The sequence below is a fragment of the Pleurodeles waltl genome, chromosome 12 (genome assembly GCF_031143425.1).
Source record: "Pleurodeles waltl isolate 20211129_DDA chromosome 12, aPleWal1.hap1.20221129, whole genome shotgun sequence".
NCBI classification, from domain to species: domain Eukaryota; kingdom Metazoa; phylum Chordata; class Amphibia; order Caudata; family Salamandridae; genus Pleurodeles; species Pleurodeles waltl.
Genome location: NC_090451.1, coordinates 559,648,530 through 559,676,193, shown reverse-complemented (window position 1 = coordinate 559,676,193; position 27,664 = coordinate 559,648,530). Strand labels below are relative to the sequence as shown.

The 27,664-nt window shown below is 43.8% G+C and overlaps 1 protein-coding gene across 2 annotated transcripts in view; it reads left to right on the top strand.

Annotated features, from left to right (window-relative positions):
• Positions 1-27,664, top strand: part of LDHD (lactate dehydrogenase D) — a 432,353-nt gene that overhangs the window by 150,860 nt on the left and 253,829 nt on the right. For both annotated transcript variants that reach the window (XM_069217648.1, XM_069217649.1), the window contains exon 5: positions 22,863-23,022. In XM_069217648.1, coding sequence (XP_069073749.1) covers positions 22,863-23,022 — 160 coding nt within the window. The remainder of the gene's footprint in view (positions 1-22,862; positions 23,023-27,664) is intronic.

Genomic DNA, 27,664 nt, shown 5'->3' with positions numbered 1-27,664 from the left:
GCATCTGCTTGCTGAACGACTTGGCCATCATTACATTATGATGTTGTTTAAAGGAAATCAGCATTTTGGGGAATCTGGGGCTTGTGTGGACTCTGTGGAGATGTTCTATTGTTAGCCATCATATCTTGTGCCATTAGTTTAGACTGCTATGCTACAAGGGCCAAAGTATTTAATGTGGTCAACTGTCTGACTATATGCATGAAGCGGGAGTGTTCATAAGATAATTCATGGTATAGGTATTTTTGGGAGGGTTATGACATCACTGTGGCCAAATATTCTCTGCTAATCCAGCATGCATGCATGTGCTCCTGCCAATGTTGAAGGCCATTTAGTGAGCCATGCAGCTTCAGTAGTCTGTGCCCTTCTGCAGTGTTTTGTGATTGAATCTGATGGTCAAGTGTGTTTATGCAGATGCACTCAACCAATGTTATCATGTCTTTTCAAGTTCATCCAGGGCAAGCGAAGGATCCAGGGTCGCTGGGGAAGCAGCTGGCCACAGTGGTTCCGGCTATGAGTCTCAGGACACTGAGGGACCCAGTGACCGAGAGGGTGCGGGGAGTGCCATGGAGGACGTAAGCTCAAACCCTTCATCTTCCTCCTCCTCCTCCTCCTCCAGTAGACTCTCCCAAGCGGTGGCAGACCTCCACAGGATCTCTACCATCTTCATCAATGTCTGCCACTACTAACTACATCAGCACCCTCCCTGTTGCTCCCCACCCAGTTGGCCGGACATGCTCTCCTAAGAGGGGCCCGTCTCCTTTGCTCAAGACACCTCAGCCCCTTCTCTTGTCCTCACCACTGCGCAGAGTGAGGAGGCTATTTTCCTCCTTGGGACAATCTCGGTGGGTCTGACTGCCATTCTGAATGCCATCCAGGGGCAAGGCAGCCATCTGCAGTGGATGGTCGCCTACCTGTAAGGCATGTACAGTACAATGTCTGGCCTACAGAGATCTTTTCAGGCTCTGGCCTCCTCCCTCTTTGCAGCTTCTCTTTCCCACAACCTATTGTCCCTGCCCCTTCCCCATACCAATACCCTGTTCCCCCATCTGTCCAAAGTGTGCACGCACACACACACGCACAGATATAGAGTAACACACTCATACAGTCCCAAGCGGCACATCTACACATAGGCAAAAACACATGAAAAAAATAGGCACACACCCAAACACACAGACAATACACACACCACCACCACAGACTCTGTCACTTGCATTACCACTACGACAGCCACTAACTCACACTGATCCCCCACCACACACAGCACATGGGACACTACACACACAGCATACACCTACCACCACATCCATAGCCAATACTGACAATACCACACCCACATGCACCCCTCTCAGTCACATACATTTACACACCACACTCAACCACATCGGCAGTCTCCATCACATCAACCTCCAACACACCAGCCACTTCCACAGCAGCAAGCACCACTGACACAACATTCGCCTCATAAACACCCAAAAAAACACGCACCCAATACACATCGTGTTTAACACACACACACATACTTGCAGCACATTTACAAGACACTCATGCACCTACATTCACAACAGTCCCAGGCACATCAGACATGGTCACTCTCTCTCCAAGACCCCACCCATTCCCAAACCCATTCCTATGTTACCTGTTGAGGACCCTTCCTTTTCCCTGGCCCTGAACACTACCAAAACTCATACTCAAACTCCCAGAAAAGTTCCCACTCCTCCTACACCCAAGACCACCTGTCCCACATTCCAAACCAACCGTAGTATCCCTGTGAGCGGGTAGTCGTGTATAAAGCACTCAAGACCGTGGTGATCTGAAGAAAGGTTTATTTTTATTGAAAGTTGAAGATGTAGTAGAGAACAGGTGAGTATTTGGTTGTATGACTTGAGGGTGGGGATGTTCTTGAGACTCTGTCTTCACTCTTCGTTTCTGTCTCCCTGGTTCACAGGTCATCCCCGGGAAGTACATGCGGAAAGAAGAGAAGATAGCTGTAAGTGTACATGCCACCCGTCTCGATTTTATCTCTGTATCTTTCCCCCTTCCCTGACTCTCTGTTCTTCTTATTACATTCCGTTTAGTATCAAATAATAGATGCTGTCTTTCTCCAGTGTTCTAATTTCTATCCTTTCTATTTTCCTTTAATGCTTTACGGACCCACACATGGATTTGCTGACCTTCGTTTCGGATACTCTATATAAGAACTCGGGGTAAGTATTATATTCGTGTTCTTCCCCCCCCCTTTCCTCCGTTATTTGTCTGTTCACTCTGTTCCAGTTCCCCCCCCCCTCCTTTCCTCTGTTTTCGTGTTTGTTATGGTTCCTCGTTTTGTCCTTCCCCTCCCGCCTTTCCACGCTTTCTGACCTCCCTCCGTCAACCCTCTGTCTCACTCGCACTCGCGTTCAGGGATGTAGTCCCACGCACCTGAACAGCCACGCTTCTCCTGAAGCGTGGCGGGATGCAGCCACTCGTCTCCCCGGTTGCCTGGATCAGGTTCTCCGGACGCTCGTCTTCCGTCTGCAGCTTCCGTGCTTGTAGGAGGTCGCCGTCTCCGACTCTTTGGCGACGTCCGTTCTTGGGCTTTCACCGCCACGTCTCTGTTGCTGGGTGTTTCTTCCTGCATGAAAGGGTTCACAGCGCCCCCCTGGTTTCCTGGGATTTCTTCCAAAGCTCTGAACGCCATGAAAGGCTGCCGCAGCATTTTTGAAGTGTCAGCGCATCGCCACTGCCGACCTTTCCACCAATCACAAGCAGGGAGCCCCAGAGCACCAGGGGCAGAATCAGCACAAGCAGGAGTGGAGTGTGGGCGAGCAGGGTATAGCCCGTCACAATCCCCCAGTCCACCCCTTTCAGGTCCCAAGCTACTGAAACCAAAAGAGTTGCCACCCATTCCACTTCCCAGACCCCACGTTCTTAGAGTTGATCCACTCCTTCCTCTATCCAACCCACCACTTCACATACCAAGTCCACCCCCCCAACCCAAACGTCCCCCACCTAAATGAGATCTTAGAGGTGCCTTCCCTACCAAATGGATGCCCCATTGTGAGGAGGTTACCTGCCAGTGTCAGATGAGGCAGGTTTTGTGGCACAGCAATGTGCACACAACATTCTGTGTTGACTGGCCATTGACCTTTGTATCATGTGTTCATTTTTTTTAATGCACAATTATAAAGAGTTTTTTGCTGGAACACGTTGGGCCTTGTTTTACTTTTCCTTAGCTACTTTTGGTAGCATCCAAATGTGACTACTGTTTGATTGTGACACAAAGTCATTGTTTCTACTCTTTAAGGCAAGTTATGCTCCACATATGTTTATGGTGTAATTTGTTATGGACATGCACAAATTGTAATGGTATGTGGCGGGGATGGACTTTTCTGGGCAGGCATTCATCATGGTGGTGAGCACTTGCCCCACCTAATTTCCGTGCTTTGTGAAATTGGGATGTGGGACTGCAGGTATTATTTTACCCGTTAATGGTGATCAATGTGACCAGGTTTGTATATTTTTATTGTGACCAGTACAGGACTTGCATAGGTTAAGGGATATTGTTGCATGGATGTATATGGGGGATGTCTCAAAAATCTGGCCATACATTTTTTTGTGTGGTATTTCAAATGAAAAAGGGTTCAGCTAGTCTTGTGCATTGTCATTCTCATTTGTCTTGCACTTTCCCCTATGATGGATGTTGGATATTTGTTGACAGACTGCAAGGAGGGTGGTTGGTTGACATTACTGTTTGTCTTTTTGTGACATGTGTACACTGTTTTCTGTGTAGCTTACACTTACTTTAGTTGAATGTGAGGAATGAAGTTACTGATGTGTTTGATATCTTGCACTTTCACATTGAACCATATGCATGGCACTTGGTGATGCTATTGTTTATCCCTGCTATACTTTAAGCCAGGGGGCCAGTGCACAAAGACGTTTTGGGACATGGGCAAAATGGTCTTTGTCCCAGAGACCCAGACTTTCAGGGTGCCCCCTGATTGAGAAGACCCAGTTCTGCAGAGGGTGTTTCCATGGTGGGTTTTGAATTATTTAGGATAGCATTTTACAAATCTGATTGTTTGATGTGCCTGATGTGTGACGGTCTATTGAAGTAATTAGCATAGAAGGTGTGTTTGAGTTTCATGCAACATTACTACTTAAGTTTCTTGTCTAACTATACTGGACCTGGCCTGTTAAAAGTTGGAGGGTGTCTGTTATTATTTGCTGTGATGTTAGTGTGAACCTGCTGTTGTGTTACTGTATTGTGGACACATCACTATCCTTGACAACTTTTGAGGGAACACATTTAAATTTTGAAGGAGTGTCCATGTGCAGAATCAGTGACCTGGCCAAAGAGGGTATCAGAGAGGTGACTTGGGAGCAAACATTATTAGCTGATCCAGGCATGGACCCACAAAATAGTTTTGACCCAGGGCCCCCCTGAATCTTATCTTGCACCTGTCTGTGCATCTATTAACTGGAAGTGAAATGGAAATGAATGAGATGAGGAATTACCGTAAGTTGCGTCCAAAGCAGTATGGGTTTTGTCGGTCATCAAGCAGCACAAGCAGTGGCAAGATGTGTACGATCAGAGGGCATGCAGAGGACATGTGCAGGTGACTGAAGGTGAGTTTCTACCTTTTTGTCCATCTTTTTTCACCAGCTCAGGTGTGGAGGTTTGGCTACCACAGTCACGTCAGCGGCAGGGTGCATCGTGATTGTACGGACTGTGGAACTGGCAGTCAGCCCTCAGACAAATGCATTCACCTCTACTGCTGCTGTTCCGGTCTGAATTTCATGGCGGTGATGGAAGTGCTGCAGCGATCGTTCGCATGTGTACTCTCTTGACTCGTAATTGGGCAGGTGGACCACTGAATTGGTGGTCAGGGAGAACCACACCGTTTTCACGGCGGTGACCTTACTGCCAACCTCGTAATCAGGCCCTTAGTGTAGAATATTACACTAACACCTTTGAAATAAAAAAACTTCTACAATTAGCTGATGTCCCTGTCACAGACATAGCCAACCACTATAACTTACTATTAACTGGGAATTTAATGGAAACGATTGAGATGAGGACTTACAGTAAGTTGCCATAAGTCACTGTAAGCCCTTTCTACCATCAAAATGGAGACAAGCATAGACTATTTTAAAGACACTTGAGTTGGCCAACTGCATCGGTTAAGGCACGGGCGCCAAGCCCATATCCAGATACCATAGTGGAATGTCTGACAGTACCCTGGCCCAGGAAGCCAAAACAAACAACGAAGTGGGCAGATTGCACAATGCCTTGTAATCAACACTACACTATACCAATTTATCAAAGCATTACAAAAACAGCAAAGCTACAAAGAACTAAGAATAGACCAATCTGTTAGCCAAATTGGCCCTAAACTTACCAAATAAACAAAAAAAATGTACGAGATACTACAGTTAAAAGTCAAACTCTATATAAATAACAAAGGAGGTGACTACTTGGAAATTATAGCCAAAACCATACTATCATATACATGTTAATCTACCACAATCCTCAAACTATTGTAAACACTAAACCAACATACCAAATACTTTAAGTAATATATTTTATTACATCAGTAAAACAATTATTCAAAATCGCAATGTTAGTAAACACTAATATAATATATATATATATTATTTAAAAAAAAAGAATCAATCACCAGCCACAAAAACCTAAAAGCACACTCAAAACATCACATCAAAAAAATACAACACATAATCCAAACAATTCCAAATAATAATAACAGAAACGTAACATAAAACATATTTTATCACATTTCCCACCCAAAATGGGAGACCAATAAAACTTACTGTTCTGTAGCTGTAGAGCTTTTTCCATTGCCATCTAATAAAAGTAGTAATCCACAAAAAAAGGAAGTAAATGAATCCAAAAAGCCCAGAAGAAAATACAAAAATAGAAGGAAATCATATGTATATCCCTCAAAGCCCCAAAATGCATTATATTTCCAAATATACATATAAATTACATTTAATTGAAATATAATTAACATCACACAATTTAACATATTTATACATTACTAAAACATTGTAAAAAAGCTAAAACTCAAAATGACAAGGTAGTGTAAAACGCTAACAGAAATACATCTAAATATTACAAAAAAACACCACAAATAACAATATAACCAAGTTTTAAACGTCCCTCCTAAATTTCCCCTACCCTCAAAACCCTTCTTAAAAAGGACTTTGCTGGTCTGACGAACTGCAGCACCTTACCACAACCTGGGTCAGGGATGACAGACTCAAAATAACACAAATAGACTACAAGATAGAAGGTAGCAGTACAAAAATGGCTTCTAAATGAAACTATCTCCCCATAGAATTAAATGTAAAGTATTGAAAAAATGTTGAAGTAATGTTTAAAAAATATAAGACATTAAACATGTGTAACTTATATAATGATATGAAAGAATTGTAAAGTTAAATTCTATAAAACATATACAATTGTTTAATGCATACTAATAAAACATATGTTGAAATAATGTTTAAGTATTTAAAAAGTTAGGGAATGCAATAAAATTGTTAAGTGAAGAATAACATTTGAAAATGTACAACATAAAAATGTATTTTAATATGATTTACTTTTTTTATCAAAAACTAATAAATGTTTTATTTAATTGGCTTTATTATGTTTATTTTTAATTAAACTATACATTTTTCAAAAAGTAAACATTTACAATTATTTAAAATTGAAAACAAATAAAAGAAATTTAAAAAAGTGTAACATTTCTTTGTTATATTAAATTTGGCCAGGTTGTTGGACACTGCGTTTACTATTCCCACTCCAATCAAAACCAATTTGAGGAGTAACATTTACTGTTCCCACTCCATTGTGAGCCAATTTGACAGAAGAGTTTGGACACTAAATGGGTGATATTTACTACTCCAGCTCCACTCTAAACCAATTTGAAGGTGGGCATGGGAACAAAAGGAGTGGCATTTACTATTCTCTCTCCAACATAACCAATTTGGAGGAACGTGTTGGACACTTAAAGGATGACATTTGCTATTCCCACTTCAATATAAACCAACTTTTGGAATGCGTTGGACACTAAGGGCCTGATTACTACCTTGGCCAATGGGATACTCTGTCAAATCCCGCCAATTGTTTTACAAGTTCCATAGGATATAATGGAACTAGTAATACAGCGGACTAGATATCCGTTACGTTTGTGACAGAGTATCCCACCCGCCAACATCGTAATCTGGCCCTAAATAGGTGAAATTTACTATTCCCACGCCAACATAGCCAATTTGGGGGAAGATGATGAACACTAAAGGGGTCACATTTACTATTCCCCCTCCACTCCAACCTAAACCAATTTGGGGTAAACTGTTGGGCACGAAAGAGATGACATTTACTATTCCCACTCCAATCTTAACCAATCTCAGGGTAGGTCTTGGACACAAAGGGGGTGAAATTTACTATTCCCACTCCAACATAACCAATTTTGGGGAAGGTGCTGGACACTTCACTAAAGGGATAACATTTATTATTTTCCCTCCAACCTCCAATTTGAGGGAGGTGTTTTGACACTAAAAGAGTGAAATTTACTATTCTCGCCCAAACATAACCTACTTAGGGGAAGCTGTTGGACACTAAAAGGGTGGCATTTACTATTCCCTCTCCAGTGTAAACTAACTTGAGAAAGGTGTTGGACAGTAAATGGGTGTTTTACTATTCCCACTCCAACCTAAACCAATTTGGGGTAAACTGTTGAACACTAAAGAGATGACATTTACGATTCACATTCCAACATAACCAGTTTGAGGGTAGGTGTTGGATACTAAAAGGGGGGCAATTACTATTGCCAGTCCAATCTCTGCCAATTGGAGGGGAAGGCATTGGACAAAAAGACTTCAGATTTACAATATCCACATCAAAATAAAACATTTTACCTACTATATTACAAAGTAAAATATATTACATACACAATAAATATTCCACATTTTTACATGTGTTTAAAATATAAAGTTTACAAAAATGTTATCTAAACACACACTAATGTAAACTACAAACCTTTATATAACTTTTTATACTTTCAATTCAGTGTACACTAAAAGAGTGAAATTTACTTTCTCTCTCCAACATAACCGACTTAGGGGAAGCTGTTGGACACTTAAGGAGTGGCATTTACTATTCCCACTCCAGTGTAAAACAACGCGGGGAAGGTGGTGGACAGTAAAGGGATGGCATTTGTTATAACCACTCCAACCTAAACCAATTTGGGGTAAACAGTTGGACACTAAAGAGATGAGATTTATTATTCACACTCCAACATAACTGGTTTGTGGGTAGATGTTGAACACTAAAGGTGTGACAAATATTATTCCAGTCTAATCTCTATCAATTTGAGGGAAGATGTTGGACTTCAAATTTACAATATTCACTTCAAAATAAAACATTTTACCTACCATATTACAAACCTAAACAATCAATACTCCATATTCTTGCATATAAAGTTTACAAAATGTTATGTGAACACACACTAATATAAACTACAAACCGTTATATTATTTTTTATAGTTTAAATAAAATAATTAGGGGCGTGGCTTCGCAATCCAACATGGCGACCGCATTTTAGCGGGGCTCCGCGGCTTGCCCCAAATCTGGCACTATCCTACCTGACCCTGACGGCCTGGAAGGCACTGGGGCCGTCGAGACGGTACCACAGGCTGCTGGTGGACCAGATCCAGTCAGGGCCGGTGCTGGGGAACTGAATCTCCACACTTGGGCGGCGTGACGCTCCTGCAGCGGGCCCGCCTGACTTTAAGATGGCAGGTGCAGCATGAGGACCCTAGTTCTAGAGGTCCTACGAGCACTGGATTGGGGCCAGTCCCCTCCTCCCCCAGAATAGCAGACGTCGAGGGGGGCACAGCCGGGGCCGGAGAGGAGACCAGAGTCACCGCCCTTGGACGCTGCGACATACCTTCAGAGGGCCCGCTTGATCCCAAGATGGTGGCCACCATGCGTGGAGCCTGGGAGCTGTAAGCCCCATGAACCCCAAGATAAGAATGGGGGAGGAACCCCTTCCCGCCCACAGCATAGAGGAGCCTATGGGTGGCCCAACCGTGGCTGGGACAGCGACCAAGTTAGCCGCGCCTGAATGATGCGACGCATCTGCAGCCGGCCCACCTGCTCCCGGGAGGGCGGGTGCTGCGTGAGGGGCCTTGGCGCTGTAAGCCCAGCGATTGCGAGAGCGGCAAGGGAGGATAGACTGTGGCCTGATACTGAGAAGAAGCGCAGCACCACCTGGCCTGACCTGGCAGGCGCCGCGTAACACGTTCTTGGAGTTGACTAGGCCTCAAGAGACGTGTGGGGGGCCCCTGGCAGTTGGCCCCAGAAGCAGCAGTGTCCAGCTGAAAACTGGACCGGCAAGTGGGACGTGGGGAGGACCCAAGAGAGGGGGGTGGGTTGCCTGCTGATACCACCCCCACCCCCAGAAAGTGGATGATGGCCGAGGATGGATCCGGCAGATGGCACCCTGGCGGGTGTAATTGAGGCAATGGTTGAGACAAGGGGCGTAAAAATCAGACATCTGGCCCGCTCTTTTGCTCCCTAACGCCGCCCTCCCACCACCGAGTGGAGCCAGTACGAAGTGTGGTGATCACTTCCCCTCCCCCCCCCCCCCCCAAATTGCAAGCTGTGCTGAGGCTGCGAGTGGTTGAGTTCAAAACACCCGGGGGAGGGGTCATACAAGCAGCCATGGCAGCACCAAGCAGCAGCAGCATGTGCAGGCCCAGGCGACAGTGGATGGGGGAAGGGAGGCTGGAGCAGCCAGCACGCCCCTCGTGTTGACGTCTCCCCGTCTGGACCTTGAAGCGGTCCTCAAGACGATCATGGACTCTTGTGTGGCCGTGGAACATAAGGATGATGAGCTGCGAATAGATCTCGCGCTGAACCACCGGGACCGACAAGGTGTGACCGGGAAAGTGAATGAGGCTGAGAACCATATTTCAGTGGCAAAAGATGACCTGGTCCTCCTTAAACGCTAGGTTTTGATCCTTACGACGTTAGTGGAGGACCCACAGAAAAGGGCGGAGGACGCAGAGAACCTCACCCGGCGCAACAACCTGTGGGCCTGCCGGAGTCCCTAGCCGCATTTGACTTGGCAGTAGCACTTCAGTGGTTCCGCGCCTAGATGCAGGCGCAAAAGCTGTCCACCAACTTTGTTATAGAGCGTGCACATCGTTCGTTGGCACTTCAGCCTCTGGTCGGAACCCCCTCGTCCATTGATACTACGGATCCTGAATTTCAGGGACAGAGGCTCAATCCTGCGGGAGGCTAGGACCCAGGCAGACTTACAACACCAAAACTCTTAGGTTATGATTTTCCTGGACTACTCCAGGGCTGTACAACAGAAACGCAGATCTTTTGACGTGGTTAACAAGAAACTTCATATGTTGAACCTCCACTATATGCTACTTTTCCCCACCCGCCTCAAAGTGATGTTTCAATCCACTACCTATTTCTGTGATACCCCAGAGCAGGCCTGGGATTGGGTGGCGGAAAAGCGAGAATTAAGACAAGCAATGGGGGAGGAGAGGTGGGCCCAGAGACAAAGGACCCTGGCAGGGCTCCCCTCTTGGCGCTGGTGCCCAGGAAGCGCTCCAGGTCTCGGCAGAAACGGTCGGCGGCTGGGGGACAGCGAGGGAGCATCCAGGATCACTCGCCTCTCGACCTGCAGGTGCAGCAGGTTCTGGACACTGACTCGACAGCCTCTCCAGCATTGTTTACATTGACAGGGACAATCCTAACCTCCCCGAAATGAACTAGAGGCTTCAGGGAGATTGTACGTATGAAACTGGAAGGGCAGTGCCTGGCACTAAGCCCGGCAGGAGCGGTGGCCCAGATATCTGTGCCAATAAAATCATATTATTAGTTGAGGTCAGGTAGCACATCCGCAAGTAGGGCACTGCCAGATGATATGGACAACCACATTTGACTAGACTTTTTATTGCTCGTTAGCAATGTGTTGGGGTAGGGTGACAAATGCTTCAAGGGGTGAAGTGTGGGGTGGTAAATGTTGGGGGGGGAGGTTGGGTTGTTGCTACGAGTTGTTTCTACTCTAGTTGCACTAATGTTTTCCTTTTTAGGTTTGTTACATTTACAGTGAGTACTGTGTGCAATTGTATGCGGTCCATGGATGCCTTGAGGGGCCAGTGAGCCGGGCAAAACAGATTGGTAGCGGGGCACTAGGTGCACCAAGCTCTACCTAACCGAACAGCAACATGTTCAAACTCTTGTCCTGGAATGTTAGCGGCCTGTTAAACCCTATTAAGAGGTCCGCAGTGCTTGCTACATCAAAAGGCATCGACCAGACGTGGTCCTTTAGCAGAAGACCCACCTAGCTGGGACCCAATGTACGTTTCTTGGGAGGTTTGGATATGAGCGGGTGTTCCACGCTGAGTTTTCGAGGTGGTCCAGAGGGGAAGCGCTCCTGCTCCACAGGTTGCTGCCCCTGCTGGTGACCCAGGTGCACAATGACCCTCATGGAAGATACGTAGGGCTGGAGGGACGCCTGGCTGGGAGACAGATTAACATCATTTTGTGATATGCACCCTGCGACTCCTGGGGTCCACGCTTACCAACCTATATAGTTTGCTGGTCTCCCTCCCGCAGGGCACCACGTTTGTTGGTGGGGGACTTTAATGCAGTACCAGATCCGCTTTGGGACACCTCTGCTGACGGGCCGGGTCGTCAAGTCTTGTGACGTGATTCACTAGGCCTGTGCGACGCCTGGTGGGTGTGGCACCCACAGACAAGGGCATTTACGCATCAATCAGTGACACACCACACGGAGGCACGGATTAATCAGCTATGGCTCCCAGCAGTGGACCTCTTGGGGTTGACCTCTGTGCAGATACTGGCACACAGGATCTCTGATCACCCGCCGATCTTGATGGCTTGGGAGACTCCTTTGCAGACCCGGTGCCTGATGTGGTGCTTCAGTACCTGGGACTTGAAAAACCCTGATTGCGTCGAACATCTTGAGAAACAAATTGATCACTATTTTAAAGAAAACGTGGGTTTGGTGGGGTTCCTATAGGCTGCTAGCAAGCCCTCCCTGAGGGAGTTCATTAAAGGACACGTCAGACAGCAGGAAGCCAGGCAATTGTAGAGGGTGACTGACCTGGAGGGTGAATTGTGGACCTAGATGGTTGAGTTTGGCGGCCTGGGGACCGGGGAGAAGGAGGAACGGGTGCAACTCTTGCGTGGAGAGATTCAACAAGTATCACTCGCATAGGCCAAGCAGTGCTATAATCAGAGGTTTCGGCGGCGCCTGGTTTCTCTTCTTGTGAGTGTCTACGAGGAGGCAGCTCGATGAGGAACGTTCCCTGCGGGTATAGACTGCACCACTATTGTGGTCAAACCAAAGAGTGACCTACCACGAGACCAGTGCTCCTCATACCGACCCATATCTCTGATTAACATGGACATTAAGATATTTGCGAAAGGGTTGACCACTCGATTGGCCTGCACGCTGCCCTTCCTTGTTCACCCGGAGCAGTGTGGCTTCATGCCGGGTAGGTGCACTCGTCACTGCCTGAGATGGGTCCAGGTGGCACTCTCCCAGACATATAGACTGGAGGGGGATTTGACATTCCTAGTGGATTTCCACAAGTCCTTTGCTACCCTGGCGTGAAACTTCCTGAAGGAGGTGCTAACCCGCATGGGTCTCTGGCCAAATTTCAGAGGGATGGTACACCTTCTCTATCGAGACCCGTCGGCACAAGTACGGGTCAATAGCATCTTGTCAGACCCCTTCCTGATGAGAGGAAAGCACCAGGGCTGTCCTCTTTTACCCCTGCTATTCGCCCTGGCAATTGAGCCGCTGGTCCACCTCCTTTGGGGGGGACCCGCTTATGAGGGGCTGGCTATGGAGGATTGAATGCAAGGACCCTGTATCCCTGTACGCGGATGATGTTTTGGTGTTTCTAGGGAGCCTCAAGACTCTGGCCCCCGATGCCTTGAGCTCTTGACACTGCATGGCGAGGCATTGGGCCTGTGTCAGAACCCAGGGAAATCGGTGCTCGTGGAGGTGTGGGGAGAGGCGGGGTGAAACAAATGGTGTCCCACCATCCCAGTGAGGCGTAATGCCTTCAAATACCTGGGAATCTACCTCTCGACAATCCTAGAGCTGGCCTGGGAATTAAACTTCCAACACCTTGCACGGACCCTGTCTGCGGACCTGGGCAGGTGGCGATGCCTCCCCCTGAACCCCCTTGGTCACACAGCTCTTTTCAAGATGATCTGTCTCCACTGATACTTGTATGTCTTGACAGACTTCCTGTACTTGGTGCCTCGGGCCTGGTTCCAGTCCCTTACTTCCAAGCTTACCTCCTTTATATGGGCGGGAGGGCGACATAGGGTGGCCTTCAGCTTGGCACGGAAATCTCCATATGAAGGGGGGATGAGAATTCCGGACTTGTACATCTACTACCTTGCGGCCCAGATGGTCCCCATTAATGAATGGTTCAATGGGACGATACAGCTTACCGGCTGGAGATCTGGCATGCAGTTTTTGAGTGTCTCCTGCTGTACGGGGGCTGGATTCCCCGTGCTGCCCCTCACTGTACACAGGTGGCAGTGAAGTGCTGGAGGGCGGCGATGCGGTTGACGGGTGCGGGCGACGCCTCACTAAATTGACACCCTTATGGCAGGGTACCTGGCTTCAACAAGTGGCTCTGATATAGCATTGGTTAAACTTATTAATATGTAACCATTTGGGGAACTTTTCTTTTTTTTTGAAGATGGGGTTTACTACAACACTTCTCGAAGATAATAGGATTTCCACTGACTCAACAATCCACTGCAGGCGTGGTCAAAACCTCAACTCACTCGTTGTTTTTGATTATTGCTGCTGGTAGGTTATCTAGTCCTGCATCTCTACTCAGTTTCAAGGGTACAATACTGCTCCTAACTATAGTCGCAGTAATCAGCATTGTGATTACTGGATCGGCTTTATATATAACAATTCTTCGGTTTTGGAAGCCCAAATAGTTTGATCAGGTTGGTTTTCTAGTGTTCTTATTTTATTGTATAATAATGAAGCAGGGATAATTTAACAGCATAATTCACTAACATTGTAAATTGCTTTTGATCACCTTAATATATAAAATGGTATGTCTTTTTTCCCATTGCCTAATTATGAAACATAATTTTATTTTGTCTTACTTGAATTTCATATTTCCTTTTTAGGTCTTTTAATTCATGGGCAGACCGAATGTGCCAATTAAGATATTTCATTTTTCAAATTCTGCATTGAATCCAAACTAGATTTTCTGTTTGTACCATAAGGCTTGCCATACCAGACAAGCAACCACACTGTCAAGGCCTGATTCTAGCTTATTCTCTATTGAAATTACATTACTAAATGAAGAACTTGAAATTTAAAATAACTGAAACAGATTCAAAGGGTCTGACCTCGTGGGGTTAGTCTTCTTAATTAATCGATCTCACGGAATGGGATTTTATCAAGCGCTTACTGTTTGGCATGGGAGTTCAGCACAGACCAGCCATTCAGGCAGATCTGCCCACTGTTAGCAAATCAGTTGCTTAAACCCCTGTCTTCTTCAGTAGATGTACCACATGGGAATTTTGCTGGTGGTCTTTTATAAACCGCAAATAAATTGCTTAATGCTTTCTCCGCATCTTCTGGGGCCCTACCAACTTTAAAATCTCCAGCCATAATCAATATTGCCTCTGAATGCACATACTTCCTTTGATCAATTAAAAAGCTAACTTTGTTTCTTAATTTTAATGCACTCACTTGCACATGTGTTATGAATATGTATATTGACCAGAATATTCTGTCCCTCATAATACAAAGACTGCCTTCAGGCTGTCTCCTCTGATCTGCACATTTTCTTGCAATCTGCAGCCCTCATACACTAAATAGTCACCAGCAATGTCCTGGCATTTCCTCTAGGATGATCACCCAAGTTGTCTGCCCCAGGACTTTGGATTTATTAATTATTTGCCTGTTTTGAAGTTAATTGTCCGTAAATGTAATTTAAGGCCACTCCAGAGCCATGTGTACTGCTTCCTTAACACTTACCAGATATACTGTCCTTTCTCACTGCCCAGCGGCGAGCATCCGCCCTGTTCAGGAACGTGACTAGTAGGAGCTGCTATTCCATGCCCAGGCAATCCTTGGCCTTTCTTTTGAGATTAACCCTGTTGAGTATTTTATTCTTCCTATTGGCTTTTATGAATATCTCACAGCCTTTGGCTGGTTTAGAGCCCTTTTCGTTGAATTTAATTTTCTGGCTCTTGTTTTGCCTTTCTCTTTCAGTCCCTTTGTCTGTTTCATCGTGTCTCCTTCTTTCAGCATTTCCCTCGTTCTTTTCCCCTTGTCTGTAATTCCATTCTCTGCAGTTTTGTTATCACAACAGAGGTGACCCCTGGAGAGTACTGCACCCTCTCTGTTCAGTTTCATTCACACTTTGGCACTGATCTTTGGGTAATCTACAAAACTGCTCAGGGGCTAATGTGGGCACATGGAAAATCATCAGACTTGTGAAGCTACAAACTTACATGGTGACATCACATTTACTATTTCCTCTGCCTCGCTCAAAATAAAAGCACACTTCTGTCTAAAAGAGACAGTCAATGGCATGAGGTCTGTTAATAATTCACTGGGGTTCAGGAAGCAGAGGTGGAAGCATATGGGATCTTTTGTACTAGTTAAACGTGCTGAAGCCTGCTACAACGAAGACTGGTGTGTGACTATGAACTGCTAAGGAAATGCAGCCTGCACGGGCTGATTGCTGCTGTTCAAGAGGCTGTGATAGTCAGTGTGGTTTTAATGTGAGACCTGATGGCTTTGCCAATGCCTGTTTAAGGTAGTTGCCAAACCCCTTCAGACCAAGCATGCTTTTTGTATCTTGGTATTAATATGAACGTTTTACTTTTCTGGTCAATCAAACCTTCTAAAATTTAACAGGCACTCAAGGTAGTATCCAAGTCAAGGTTGTGTAATTTAACCAAGTATTTCAATAAAGTATGCTGGAAATGGCTCCCCAGGTACAGAACCCTAACTTGGCTTGCAGAGTTTGTGCCATTAAATTCATAGAGGGAGCAAAACGATTCTTCAAGCATTTTCCTTCCAGAAAGTTTAACTTTGCTAGCTTTGCAAGTCATACTATTATTATTATTACTACTACTACTACTACTATTACCATTGATACTACTACTAATAATAATGATATGAAACATTTTCTACATCATATCTTGAGGATATGTTCCACCTGTCTCCCTTCACATTTTTTTTGTTAAATGTGTTTAACCCGGCTATGGTGGTAACTGCACATGACACTCCTTGATCAGGCGTAGTTTCTAAAAAATGGGTGCTTATGTACAATGCCTAAGTAACAAAGCAAATCAGAGTTACAGCTACCTAGCCAGTTTGGTTTCTTCAAACTTTGTGAATACAAATATTTTTTTGCAAATTTCATAGCTTACTATTTCATCCATTAGTTGCCTCTGAGTCCGAATGCTATCTAAAACTATCAATCAAATCGTCAGTAAATCAGATACTGAATGATCATTTCCAGTTTCAGAAAGGAAGTCCTCAGCACCCTTCAGTTACCAAACACGTTTGAAAGAACACTGCTGAAAGTAGAAGCATTTGTACACATCCTCTAAAGAGGTCGTTTTGAATCGTTGCATTTTTCATCCCTTCCAGTTTGTATCTGCACTCGGAGATAGCCATGATTACAGTGGCGGCTGCCACTCAACGGGGGTGGCGGGACGGGTGAGGGGGTGGAAAAAAAAGGTTTTTTTTGTTGTTTTTTTTTTTAAAAAAAAGCTTTCCTTTGGGGGAGACACATTCATCTCCCCCTCTGTCCTTGTCCTCTTCCTGGCTGCAAACAGGCGCCTAGCCAATCACGACGCAGCTGTCACCAGCATGACAGCAGAGTTGTTATTGGTCTGAGCAGCCTACTTTGCCGCTCAGACTGCGAGTGGGAGCCTGGTTATGTTGTCCACTCAGCTGTGCAATACAGTTGGGTAGATAACATGCAAAGTGCGCCTGTCTGTTTGGCTGGACTAACACGGCTGACCTGATGACCTAACAGACATGCACGCTTTGTGCTGCAAAAGCCCTCCTCCGGCCCCCTCCCTCCAGCCCAGTCCTGCCCCTTACTCCCAGGAAAAATCAAATGAAAATAACATTGCGTTATCATTTTTGTTTTCCTTCCCCCACAGTCCAGTGGGGCGACGCTCCTCCGCCTTAGCGGCGGAGCTGTCCCTTCATGATTATACTGTTTTCAGGTGATCTGGCATACAATTGGGCTAGGCCAACAGTTCTTAAACTTTTGACATATGCAGACCCCGCTGAATCACTACTGTAAGCCGGAGATCAAGGCATGAGCAATTTCTACTATTTAAACCTCAAATTAATATACAAAAGTACAGAAACAAGTATATATCGAGTATACAGACAATGAAATATTTTAAATACAGAAATTTTAATTTTAATAGGACGGTTGGAGCTTTTCAAAATCTGCTTATATTTCTAAAAGGTGAAGCGATATGCTAGCTTTGAGCAGCATTTCACTTTGACTTTTTTGCTCCTAATGCGTGCTCTCATTTTGTTGACACATATCTGTGCTTCAATTGAGGCCACCAATCGTCCAGAACATTTAAAAAAAACATTTTTATGGTCTACTTTTTAAGTAGGTATAATTTATCAATCTGCTAATAATATTTAGGTTTCTAAACAGTTGTGTGCCCTTGAGTAGACGATGTGGACCTCCTAACAGAAGGAGCCTAATCGACTGTGACGAGGAAGTGGAGGACCAGAAGTTGAAGTAATGAGGTTACCAATAAGAAATGAGGCCATTGCTCGGTTTGCCCATCTGTCTGCCTTCCCGCAAAGTGGCAATTTTTAGCTGTTACTCAGGAGAGGTACAGGCAGAAAATTGCAGTTTCCAGTGTATTGATTATCTTTTTTGGGGCCCCTTTTCCATAGTTTTCCAAATTAGAATTCACAGCCAAGGCTGTCATTGCAAGTGAGCTGGTATCACCAACTGAGTTTGGCAGCCTGAATGGAGGGTAACTTGTGGGAATTGCTCCTTCTCTCTGCAGGGATTCACTCGTGTTATTTTCTGCCTGTGGGCATCTTTTAATTCTGGCATTTAGTCTGCAATAAATCGCATGACTCACGAGCTGCAGTATCCCTGCACCACTTGTAACCATAATGAAGCCACTCACTCCTGTTATTGGCTGCTACGAGATTACCTTCTAATACAAAGGGCCTTTAACATACGTCCATTTGCGCTATGAAAGCATTGCATCACAGGCATTTTTTTGCACAAATCACTTGAATTGCAGATTCCGTGTGAGTCATGGGGCTAACCCTTTGCAGCAGTTTGTGGATCTGGCGTTAGCAAAGACCCTCTGTTTTCAAAAACATTATATACATAATGCACTTACTAAAAGGGTGTCTAGCCAGCTGTTTTTATCTATCGGTCTTTTAGGTAATTCACATTTTGCTTCCACACCACAACATCGAGCAAGGGGAAGGGGAGGGGGGGGGGGGGCATCCATTTCAGCCACTTTGAGGGACTGCATTTTGCTCTTTCGCAAGTAGCGCATCCATAGATAAGGTAGTGGTCTTTAGTGCCCATGTTTTTGTTTTTACTTTATTACTCTGGGGTTGCTTTTGTGTTGAGTCTGATGTGATCGCATTACTTTTATACCAGCTCTTCCATGTTGAGCACAGGGCTCATTCCAGCATTAGTTCCTGTCTCTTGCCAATGCTATTTTAAATTCCTTTGGAGTGACCTCTGTTTATCTGGCAACTGCTATTTCACAGCATGCCAGAATGTGTCCATTCTAAAGTGTTCTTCATGAAGTTGTCACTTTTTAAGGATACCACATTGTTGTGCGTTTATAACTGCACTCCCTCATATCGTGTTGGTATGTATTTTAATTGAGGTCTGCAGTCATATTTAGAAACCAATCTGTATGTCCTGCTTGTATGGCTTTCTCAGTTGCTTCTAGTGCTCTTGTATGTCGTGCTTCTTCAGACATTTAACTACTGTATCACTATTTGAAGCTCTGCTATTTATACCAATTCCCTATCCAATCTTATCTTTCTAACTATCTATCTACACATATCTATCTTTACAAATGTATTTATCTATCTAATTCTGTACTATTCTATCTATCCTAGACTGATTTAAAAAATGTTTGGCTTGTGCCAGCCAAGACCTTTTGTTTTTAACGAAACTATATGTATAACTCAGACATTTATACGGGTTTCAAACAGATTTCATTCATTAGGCTGTTTATCGAGCCACTATAGCATGCTTCATGTGGCAGTGGGTCCGCACACTTCAGCACTGGCCGAATTCTCTTTGAGTTACAGCGTGGTGCCCTTCCACAAGGCATTACTCCACCATGGGGCAACCCTCAGAACCTGGGCATAGATCGGTCTATGAGAGCAATTGGTTCTGTTGGAGCAAAAATAGGAACCTCTGTATATGCAGTTACTTTCGTCGCTGTACAAAAAGAATCTAAATCTCTTTCAATAACTTTCATTGAATTAAAATATTAAATGACGAAAACACATATGGGTCTTATTTAACTTTTCTTTGTGTTCAGTTCTTTCACATCAGAATCTCATGAACCGAGCATAAGGACTGCGTCTTAGTGTACAGTGAAAAAACTGCTAGCGCAGTGCATTAATTGAACAGAGATGATTCAAAAGACACAGATCATTTATCAAACAAATTCATGAGTCCCGATTGCACGTCTAAGAAATTCCATTTCCCCTGCTTTAAGTGGAGAACAGGCTGAATATGTAAGCAGTTGAGATTTCAACGGTTAATACAAGACATCAGTAACGGTCCTCCTCAGGACTAAATGAAACAAAATATAGCCTCAATAACTATATATCTATCTATATATATATATACTGTATTATTCTTCCTGTGTAAATATGCCATACATTACATTTAATTATAAAGAACATAATAGATCATGACCGACTCACCTGGGGTCATATAAAAAGATTAGTGTCGTCCGATAATCTTGTGGCTCTCGAATGCACCATTAAGGCTCTCGTTCGTAAGCAGTCCTCCGTGGACAGCAACTCGTATAAAAGCCAAGCATGTATCAACAGCTGCATGTCCTGAAGTATAGAATTGTATTTCAATATCCATTCAAAGGACTCTCCTTCTAATTTGGGGAAAGAAATTGTGCCCATATGTTTTGGAGCCGGTCAAAGTACCTCAGCTTTGTAATCTTATAATATTTGTGCCTCCTGGGTCATCAAGGAAGGACCATAATTCTTGCTTCTAAATGTAAGTTCCAGTGGAGCATGAATCTTAAAAATATTGACTAATCAACAAAGCCCGTCCGGAAAGATTGTGGGATAGTTTACTAATAAGCATATTTTGATCCCAAGAGCTCACATACTACTAGTTCTGCAGACCAAATCATAAGAGACTGCCAGTGATTCTCTGCCCACTAAGCGATAGAAATGAGTGCAGCACAATAATCCTGCTACATAAAGAAGAAGCAAAATTCAGTGTGAGCGTGAACACTTATCAGTGAAAGATGTTCCTTTTACTAAGATGGCTGACACTGGGAGATGGTTTATACACTGCTTCTCAACCCCAATTGCTTGAATCCCAGTAGTTGTAACTAATTAGTATATGACTGTACAATGACACATTGTATCAATCCGTGACAGAGCCCTTTTATAATGTTATCACATAGTGTTTAGATTTATATATCACCAAACTTCATAATATTTACATAAACCCACGTTGGACAAACAATTGGCGAATATACACACAATCACATTCCATATTTTCCGAAGGCGTCTCCATCCTGAGACCTTGATGGATAGTGTTTTTAGGCATTTGGCAAGCCACTAATAATGACCTTAATGAAAATAGTGGTCCGGTGCGCTCTGCCTTGAATCTCTGGGAAGCCTATAAAGTGGTTATCAGAGGAGAGTGCATCAGTAAATACTGTGGTATCCTTAAATCCCTTAAGGGGGAATTAAGGAAGTTGGAAATTGGAAATTAAGATGATGTAGGAGGCCTATGATCTCAGTGGGAGACCCCAAACTCTTGAACCTTTAGAACTCTAAATTTGAGAATTTAAAGAAGCAGCCAATAGAGAAATTTGATTTATGGCAAGTATTGTGCATATGGGGAGGGTGAACGCCATGACCATACACTCGCATTGATGATCTGGCCGAATTGGGCAGCAAATTATGGAACATGGAAGCTGCACCATTAATCAAAAGCGATTATGGTTATGCTGCTTACTAAAGAACAATTATATGGGTCTCGTGCTGTAGACTCCCTCCCGGATATACATATATTCCTGGAAGAGGACTGGTTGGCAGTGCTCTCCCCCTCTCCAGAGGAAAATCAGGTGCATTATCTCAGCTGAAGAATGGTAGTGCCCCAGGTAGCGACGGTCTTGCAGTTGTGTTCTGTAAAGATATGCTGAGGACCTGGCCCCGATTCTTCTCTTTGCCTATGCAGAGGCTTTTCAAATAGGACACCTTCCAGAATCTGTGGCAGAAGCCCTCATCATTGTCCTGCTGACAAACCTGAAACCTGGGACGCCCCCTACTCAATGCAGTTCTTATCAGCTTTAGGCTCTTATAAGTGTAGATGGTAAAAGTCTCACTAAACTGTTAACCAATTGGTTGCTACAGCTGATGCCTGCCCTGATCTGGCTGGACCTGCCTGGGTTTATACCCAGGAAATGCATAGAGAAATTAATGTGCACGTTTGAAAATGTACCCTCAGGGTGTGATCACCATGTGTACTACAATGACTGAAGCTGTTTGAAATAATGAAAATATACGCGAAAAATATAATACATAATGAGATGTATGACCTATGTTTTGCATTGATTTGTAGTGTTAAGTTAGCTAAACCAAAGGCCTAGTTTTCCTGGGCCTCACACACACGCGAAGAGATTAATTTCCTAAACGCTTTGCAAAGAACTGGAGGCATGCACTGACCGTGACCCGCTAGATGTTAAAGTCCCTTAGCTAGAATTTCCTGCAGTGTACCGGCGGACAGGAGATGATGAAGACAATTTGCTGCAATTATGTGTAGAGTAGGCTAAATGTACTTTCCCAGGACTTGAACAATGGAGCCACTGACTGAAGAGGAATATGCAACAATTTCAATACCTGAAGGGCCGGATGATGAGAACATCGTATGGAGGACCAATCCACATCTTGTGAATAAGCTCATATTAAAATTAGTAGATTCAGTAAACAAAAACTATAGGTTAAAGTCATATCTGCTGACTGACTGACCAATTAGGGGAATGGTTTTTAAGCTGTTTTTGGTTTAAGATGTCTCTTGACTATTGATGTTGATTATTGGTCCAATGGTCACTGCATGACTAGGATACTCCATGCGATTCAAAAGATTAATCAGCCTATAGGTGTCCCCTTGTAAGTTTACTTACTAAGGACCAAGCGCGCTGGCATCAGCTGCATCTAGTTGCTACTTTTCACAAATCGTAACAAAGTTGAAAACACACCATGAAGGTGTTCCTTTCAGATGTAATTTGGTATGTAGTCAAAATGGGAGCTTTGAACAGAACAAGCACTCTGAAATGCCAGGATGGTTGCGATACCAAGAATCGTGTGAAGAACAACCTGCACTCAAGCTCTCCTAGCTAATTGGAGTCATGAGCTATTGGTAAATCTTGTGCAATCTACCTGCTGGACAAGGCAAGCAGAGCATGACCGAGAGGTCCTACAAATGTGATGTCCCGCTGTTAGTGAACATTGTTCTGAAGGGCTTATGTTGGATATATTCAGTTACAGAATGTGTGTTTGTTACAGACCCTGGTGCTGATGCCTCTCTCTGTGGCATGGCAGCCACCAGTGCTTCCGGGACCAATGCAGTACTCTATGGAACAATGAAGGAGAATGTTGTCAATCTAGAGGTGGTGCTGCCTGATGGGAATGTTCTGCACACTGCCGGCCAAGATCGTCGCTTCAGGTATGGTGGAGCAAGATGATAATGGAAACTTAAGTTCAATCTCTATGATAATAGCCAAATCCTCAAACATTATTACGCTCAAATTATGCACCCTCTCATGCTGAATAGCTGCAAATGAAAAGCAAGTGTCTGTGATTGTTGAACACGTTTTAACAAGGTCTGTTTTTGGCTTACACATTGTTTAAACTGTCAGTGCCCTTAGATCTTGATATTAGAGAGTTTGCTTGAAAGAATTGGATTTGAGTAAGTGGGTGCCTCGTGTCGCTAATGAGGGTATGAGGTGAAGCACACCACACTCAACTCTATTTTCTGCACTCATATCACTTAAAGAAATGTGATTTGAATTTGCAGGAAAAGAACCTCAAAGGCGCTCTAAAATAAATGGAACATGCCTGCTCCTAAAACAAAGCACTGCACCCCACCAGTTTACACACATCGCTGGTGCATAAACTCCAATCATATATCACTGACAAATGGTATTTACTAGCTAGATCACACAAGCTCTGATTTCTGCATCAGGGCACTGAAAACAGTGCTCCACTACTGGTTGTCTAAGTTTAAATCAACCATCTGCATCGAAAAGTAGTAAGCACTACTTTTGAGTCTAGACCACTGGAACCCAAATTCCCCCAAGTAATAATTTTTTAATTGTGATCATTTTCATGTTATGAAGATTTTTGTTCAGCAGTGATGTTGCAATTAACAAATGATATGCTAATGGTGTTATGATTTACTCAGACATGTTATTTAGGATGGTGATTGTTACCAAAGTAATGATTATTAATGATTTCAAGATGTCTTCCTAGGAGACAGATATGTGAATGCACAGTTTCAGATTGTAGAAAGATCTGATAGTTATATTTCAACCTGTAGGTCTCATTTGTTACCAGATCTGCTGTGATCTTCACTGGTTATGCGTTCTTTGAACACTGTTTAAACCTATCTTTAAGTAGGGAATGTTAAATTATCACGTGGCATATTAAATCCTCTCTAATTGATGTCTCATCCAAAATATTTGCTCAATTGCTGTTGAGGTTTGGGCCAAGACTGACAAACTAGTATGTATTTTAAGGCTGGATTTAAATCTGGCCAGTCACCGTTACAGCAGATTTTTACATTGAATTATATATTATGGAAATCTACCAGAAGAGAAAATGTACCTGTATGTGTTCATTTTAAATCAGTCTTTGTTTTGGTGAACCTATGGCTATTATGACTGAAGCTTATCATCATGGGAATCCCACAAGATCTACGTTGCTTCCTTGGAGCTTTTATACAGAAAATGAGAGCAAGTTTTTACTGGCCCACAAGGAGCAAGGACAGTGCGGATTTCAATCATTGATGGATTAAAACAGTCTTGCATCATTACACCCCTGCTGGTCTCTTTTTCTAAACTATCTCCCAGAGAGCCAAAGGCAATCTTCTAAGCATTGATGATCGCCATGTAAACTCTCTGCTGGCAATTTAGCCATCTTAGATGTTATGCCTATAGGCCTAAAGAGACAGCTGGTTCCCCTACAAACACAATAAGTTGATAATAAAGCCTAAAAACATGCATAATATCTGGGCAGGAAAAACACCAGCTTTAGTTAGCATCTAGAGGACGCCAGATTAGAGTAGAAAACGTCTCATCAGTATCAGAGCGCTATCTGCGATGAAAAGGTTTCCTTTAAACAACATGGGCAACATAAAGTTAGTCATGGGTTTAGCTGCTTCCTATTGGTTGTGTCCATTCAATAAACTATGGACCTTACTTAGATTTTAGTGGACAGGGTGCTCTTTTAGAAATGTGGTGGCTATCCCGTCTGCTGTATTACAAGTGCACTAAAGCTTGCAACGCTTGTAATACAGCAGATGGGATATCTGCCACGTTTTGACAGAGTCCACCAACCTCTAAATAGGGCCTTCTACAAGGGATATTCAGTCGGTCTTGTACTTCAGGCCTGTTGGGCCAAGATGTTCCGATAGTTACCTGTAGAGTTCTTGAGCTGTTCATGAAGGATGCACCAAACTTTGATGCTATTGAAGGGAAGCTGCTCTGAAAGGTTATTGGCCTGCCTGAAGTCTGCAGTTGGGCCTTTGCACACTGAATTGCATGTTGAAGCCTTGGGAATGAAATTCTTAAAGCCTTTAGCCAACCCGGACATCAAGTCTGCGACATCTGAATATTTAAACAATGTATTTATTTATAAAACATACTGTGATAAGTGGAATGCAGAGTCTTGTGTGTTTGTGTGCAACATATCTGAATTTTGATACTCTGGTTTGTCTGGCAGTTCTCAGAGTCGCTGTAAATAAGACCAGGATGAAGAAACAAGTGATGGGCTGAATTCCCCCTTAAGCTTCTCAGAAGACTTCATGTAGTCATCTTGTAGACCTCCCCAAGTTGGGAGATGTTTTATGTAATCCAATCCCTTGAAATACAGGACTCTGTTGGAGCAATGGGCTGGGTCGCATGTCTCCAAAGAGCCAGTCATGGATCACTATCATATGTGCTGCCCAGTAATAGAATGGAATATCTCCCTCGTATGAGTTCAAGATGCATTTAACTTAGGATACAATAGGCTGTCTGCCTGCTCAGCTGAAGTTTCTACATGCTGTCGGAAGTATATGTAAAGTACAAGTCAATATTGGAAATGGAAAGTTATGTAGGGTATATAGCAACTGTAGAAGTGCTGTGTCCCCGCACTAGGTTGGGGGAATGCAAAATAATACCTCCCCCCCCGCACACCAATCAATGTCTTTTTAAGCTCTCTCATTTTTGGAACTTTTGTTGTACAGCTGAGCGTAGTTTGTGTTTTAAGGCCCTTGTTTGTAATATTATTCTAGTAGGCCTGCTAGACCTGACAATGTCTAATACACTACAGCCTTTAGGGGGCTGACTATATGGTTACATGACCATGTTTCTTCCAAATATTTTTATAGTGGTGCCCTCTAGTGGTTGTTCTGAGCATTACAGTTAAGATACTTCAATATTTGCTGCACTTGGAAACTCACCCCATAATGTTTTGTGGGGCATTTCTTTTACAAAACATTTTTGATCCTAACTCACTGCACGATGTGTCTTTCTGTCTAGATCATCTCTGGGTCCCCACACTAGACTGGGGTGACAACAAAAAAATATTATGAAATATATAATAAATAATGCCAATATTTTCATTTTTTTTGTTTTTGTTTTCTGAAGATAGAGGAAGAAGGTAAATAGAAGTGCTTTAGTTATATGCAGGGCCACTGGTACGTGGCAGAGATGTGGCAAGAAAAGTCCAGTTATTTTTTTGTTGTTGCTTGAATCGTTTTATTTCAAATTTTTAAATAATTTAAGATGTTTAAAATCAGTACACAGTTTTGGCAAAGAGGGATGAGGTCAGGGACGCAGCCCTGAATACATTCAGTGCAATCCAAACATGTATTACTACAGAGGTTCATATCACGGCTAATTACAGGTTTGCGTTACAATTCAAACAGCGCAACATGCCGATTCCCATGGCTGTTATATGTCTCCGGCCTACAAGGTGTACCATGATGCTGAGTGCTAATCAAGTCAAAGTGGTCCCTTAATATATGAATAATCTTATTATGACTCAGGAGAAAGGCTAGTCATGGTATGTAAAACCTTATTAAGAACAGAAACAACTGTAACTGGAGCCCGCCTTACCACTCCCAAGTAATCTCCCTCCCCGCATCCGCTTCCCTTAGCCCCATCTTGCCAGACTCTTTGCTGCACAGCTGCAAGCCCAAGAATAGACATGATTCATCCAGCGTATATCAGAATAGGAGACTAGGTGGTAGTGCCACAAGTAGAGTATGAGGCACACATCCAGACTGCCCCAGTGTGAGTCACAGATCTAGATAGCCTCTGTCAGACCTATGTGCCAGCGCTTTGAGATCAGACAGCAGTGCATCCCAACCAGAAGCAGGTGGGTATTACGCAGTCCCAGACCATCCTCCCTTCTTAATGCCACCCCCTCCACCCACACCACAGGAGACCACAACCACGCCTCAAGTGAGGGGGGTTCCAGAGACTTCCACCATTGGGTGATAAGGCGTTTGGCCGTTAGAAGGCCTAAGTCTAGGAACCTCGAGGTCGCCTTTTGTTTTTTAGCTCAAGGAAACATTCCCAATATACGCACCTCCCATGTATACGGTAGCAGGTGAACCATGCAGGCAGGGAGCCAAGCCGACACATCCCGCCAATAGGAGTGCAGACACTGGCAGGACCACAGCATGTGAAGCAGGTCCGCTGCCACCAACGCACATCGAGGACAGGCTCATGGGTATGTAAACGCTTTATCAGACTTTCTCACATTACCAGTGATGTGTAAAATGAGTGACTAGATTTTTTCACATTTACATAGTTTACATGGGAAAATGCATTTATGATGTAATGAAGAAATAGCAAAGGCTGTACATGGGAATAAAACGTGTAAAGTATATTGAGACAACAACAAGTAAGCAGATTATGAATTACCCATGTAAGAGGCACAATATGAATCCATAGTCACTTCTTCAATATATTGCAACGTAGAAAGCACCAATGTTATTTGTTCTCGTACTGATTTCTAGGTAAGAATATTGTAAACATCAGTCAATCAATAAAATCAGCAAAGTGCCACCTAGGATAAAATACTTATACAATATACAT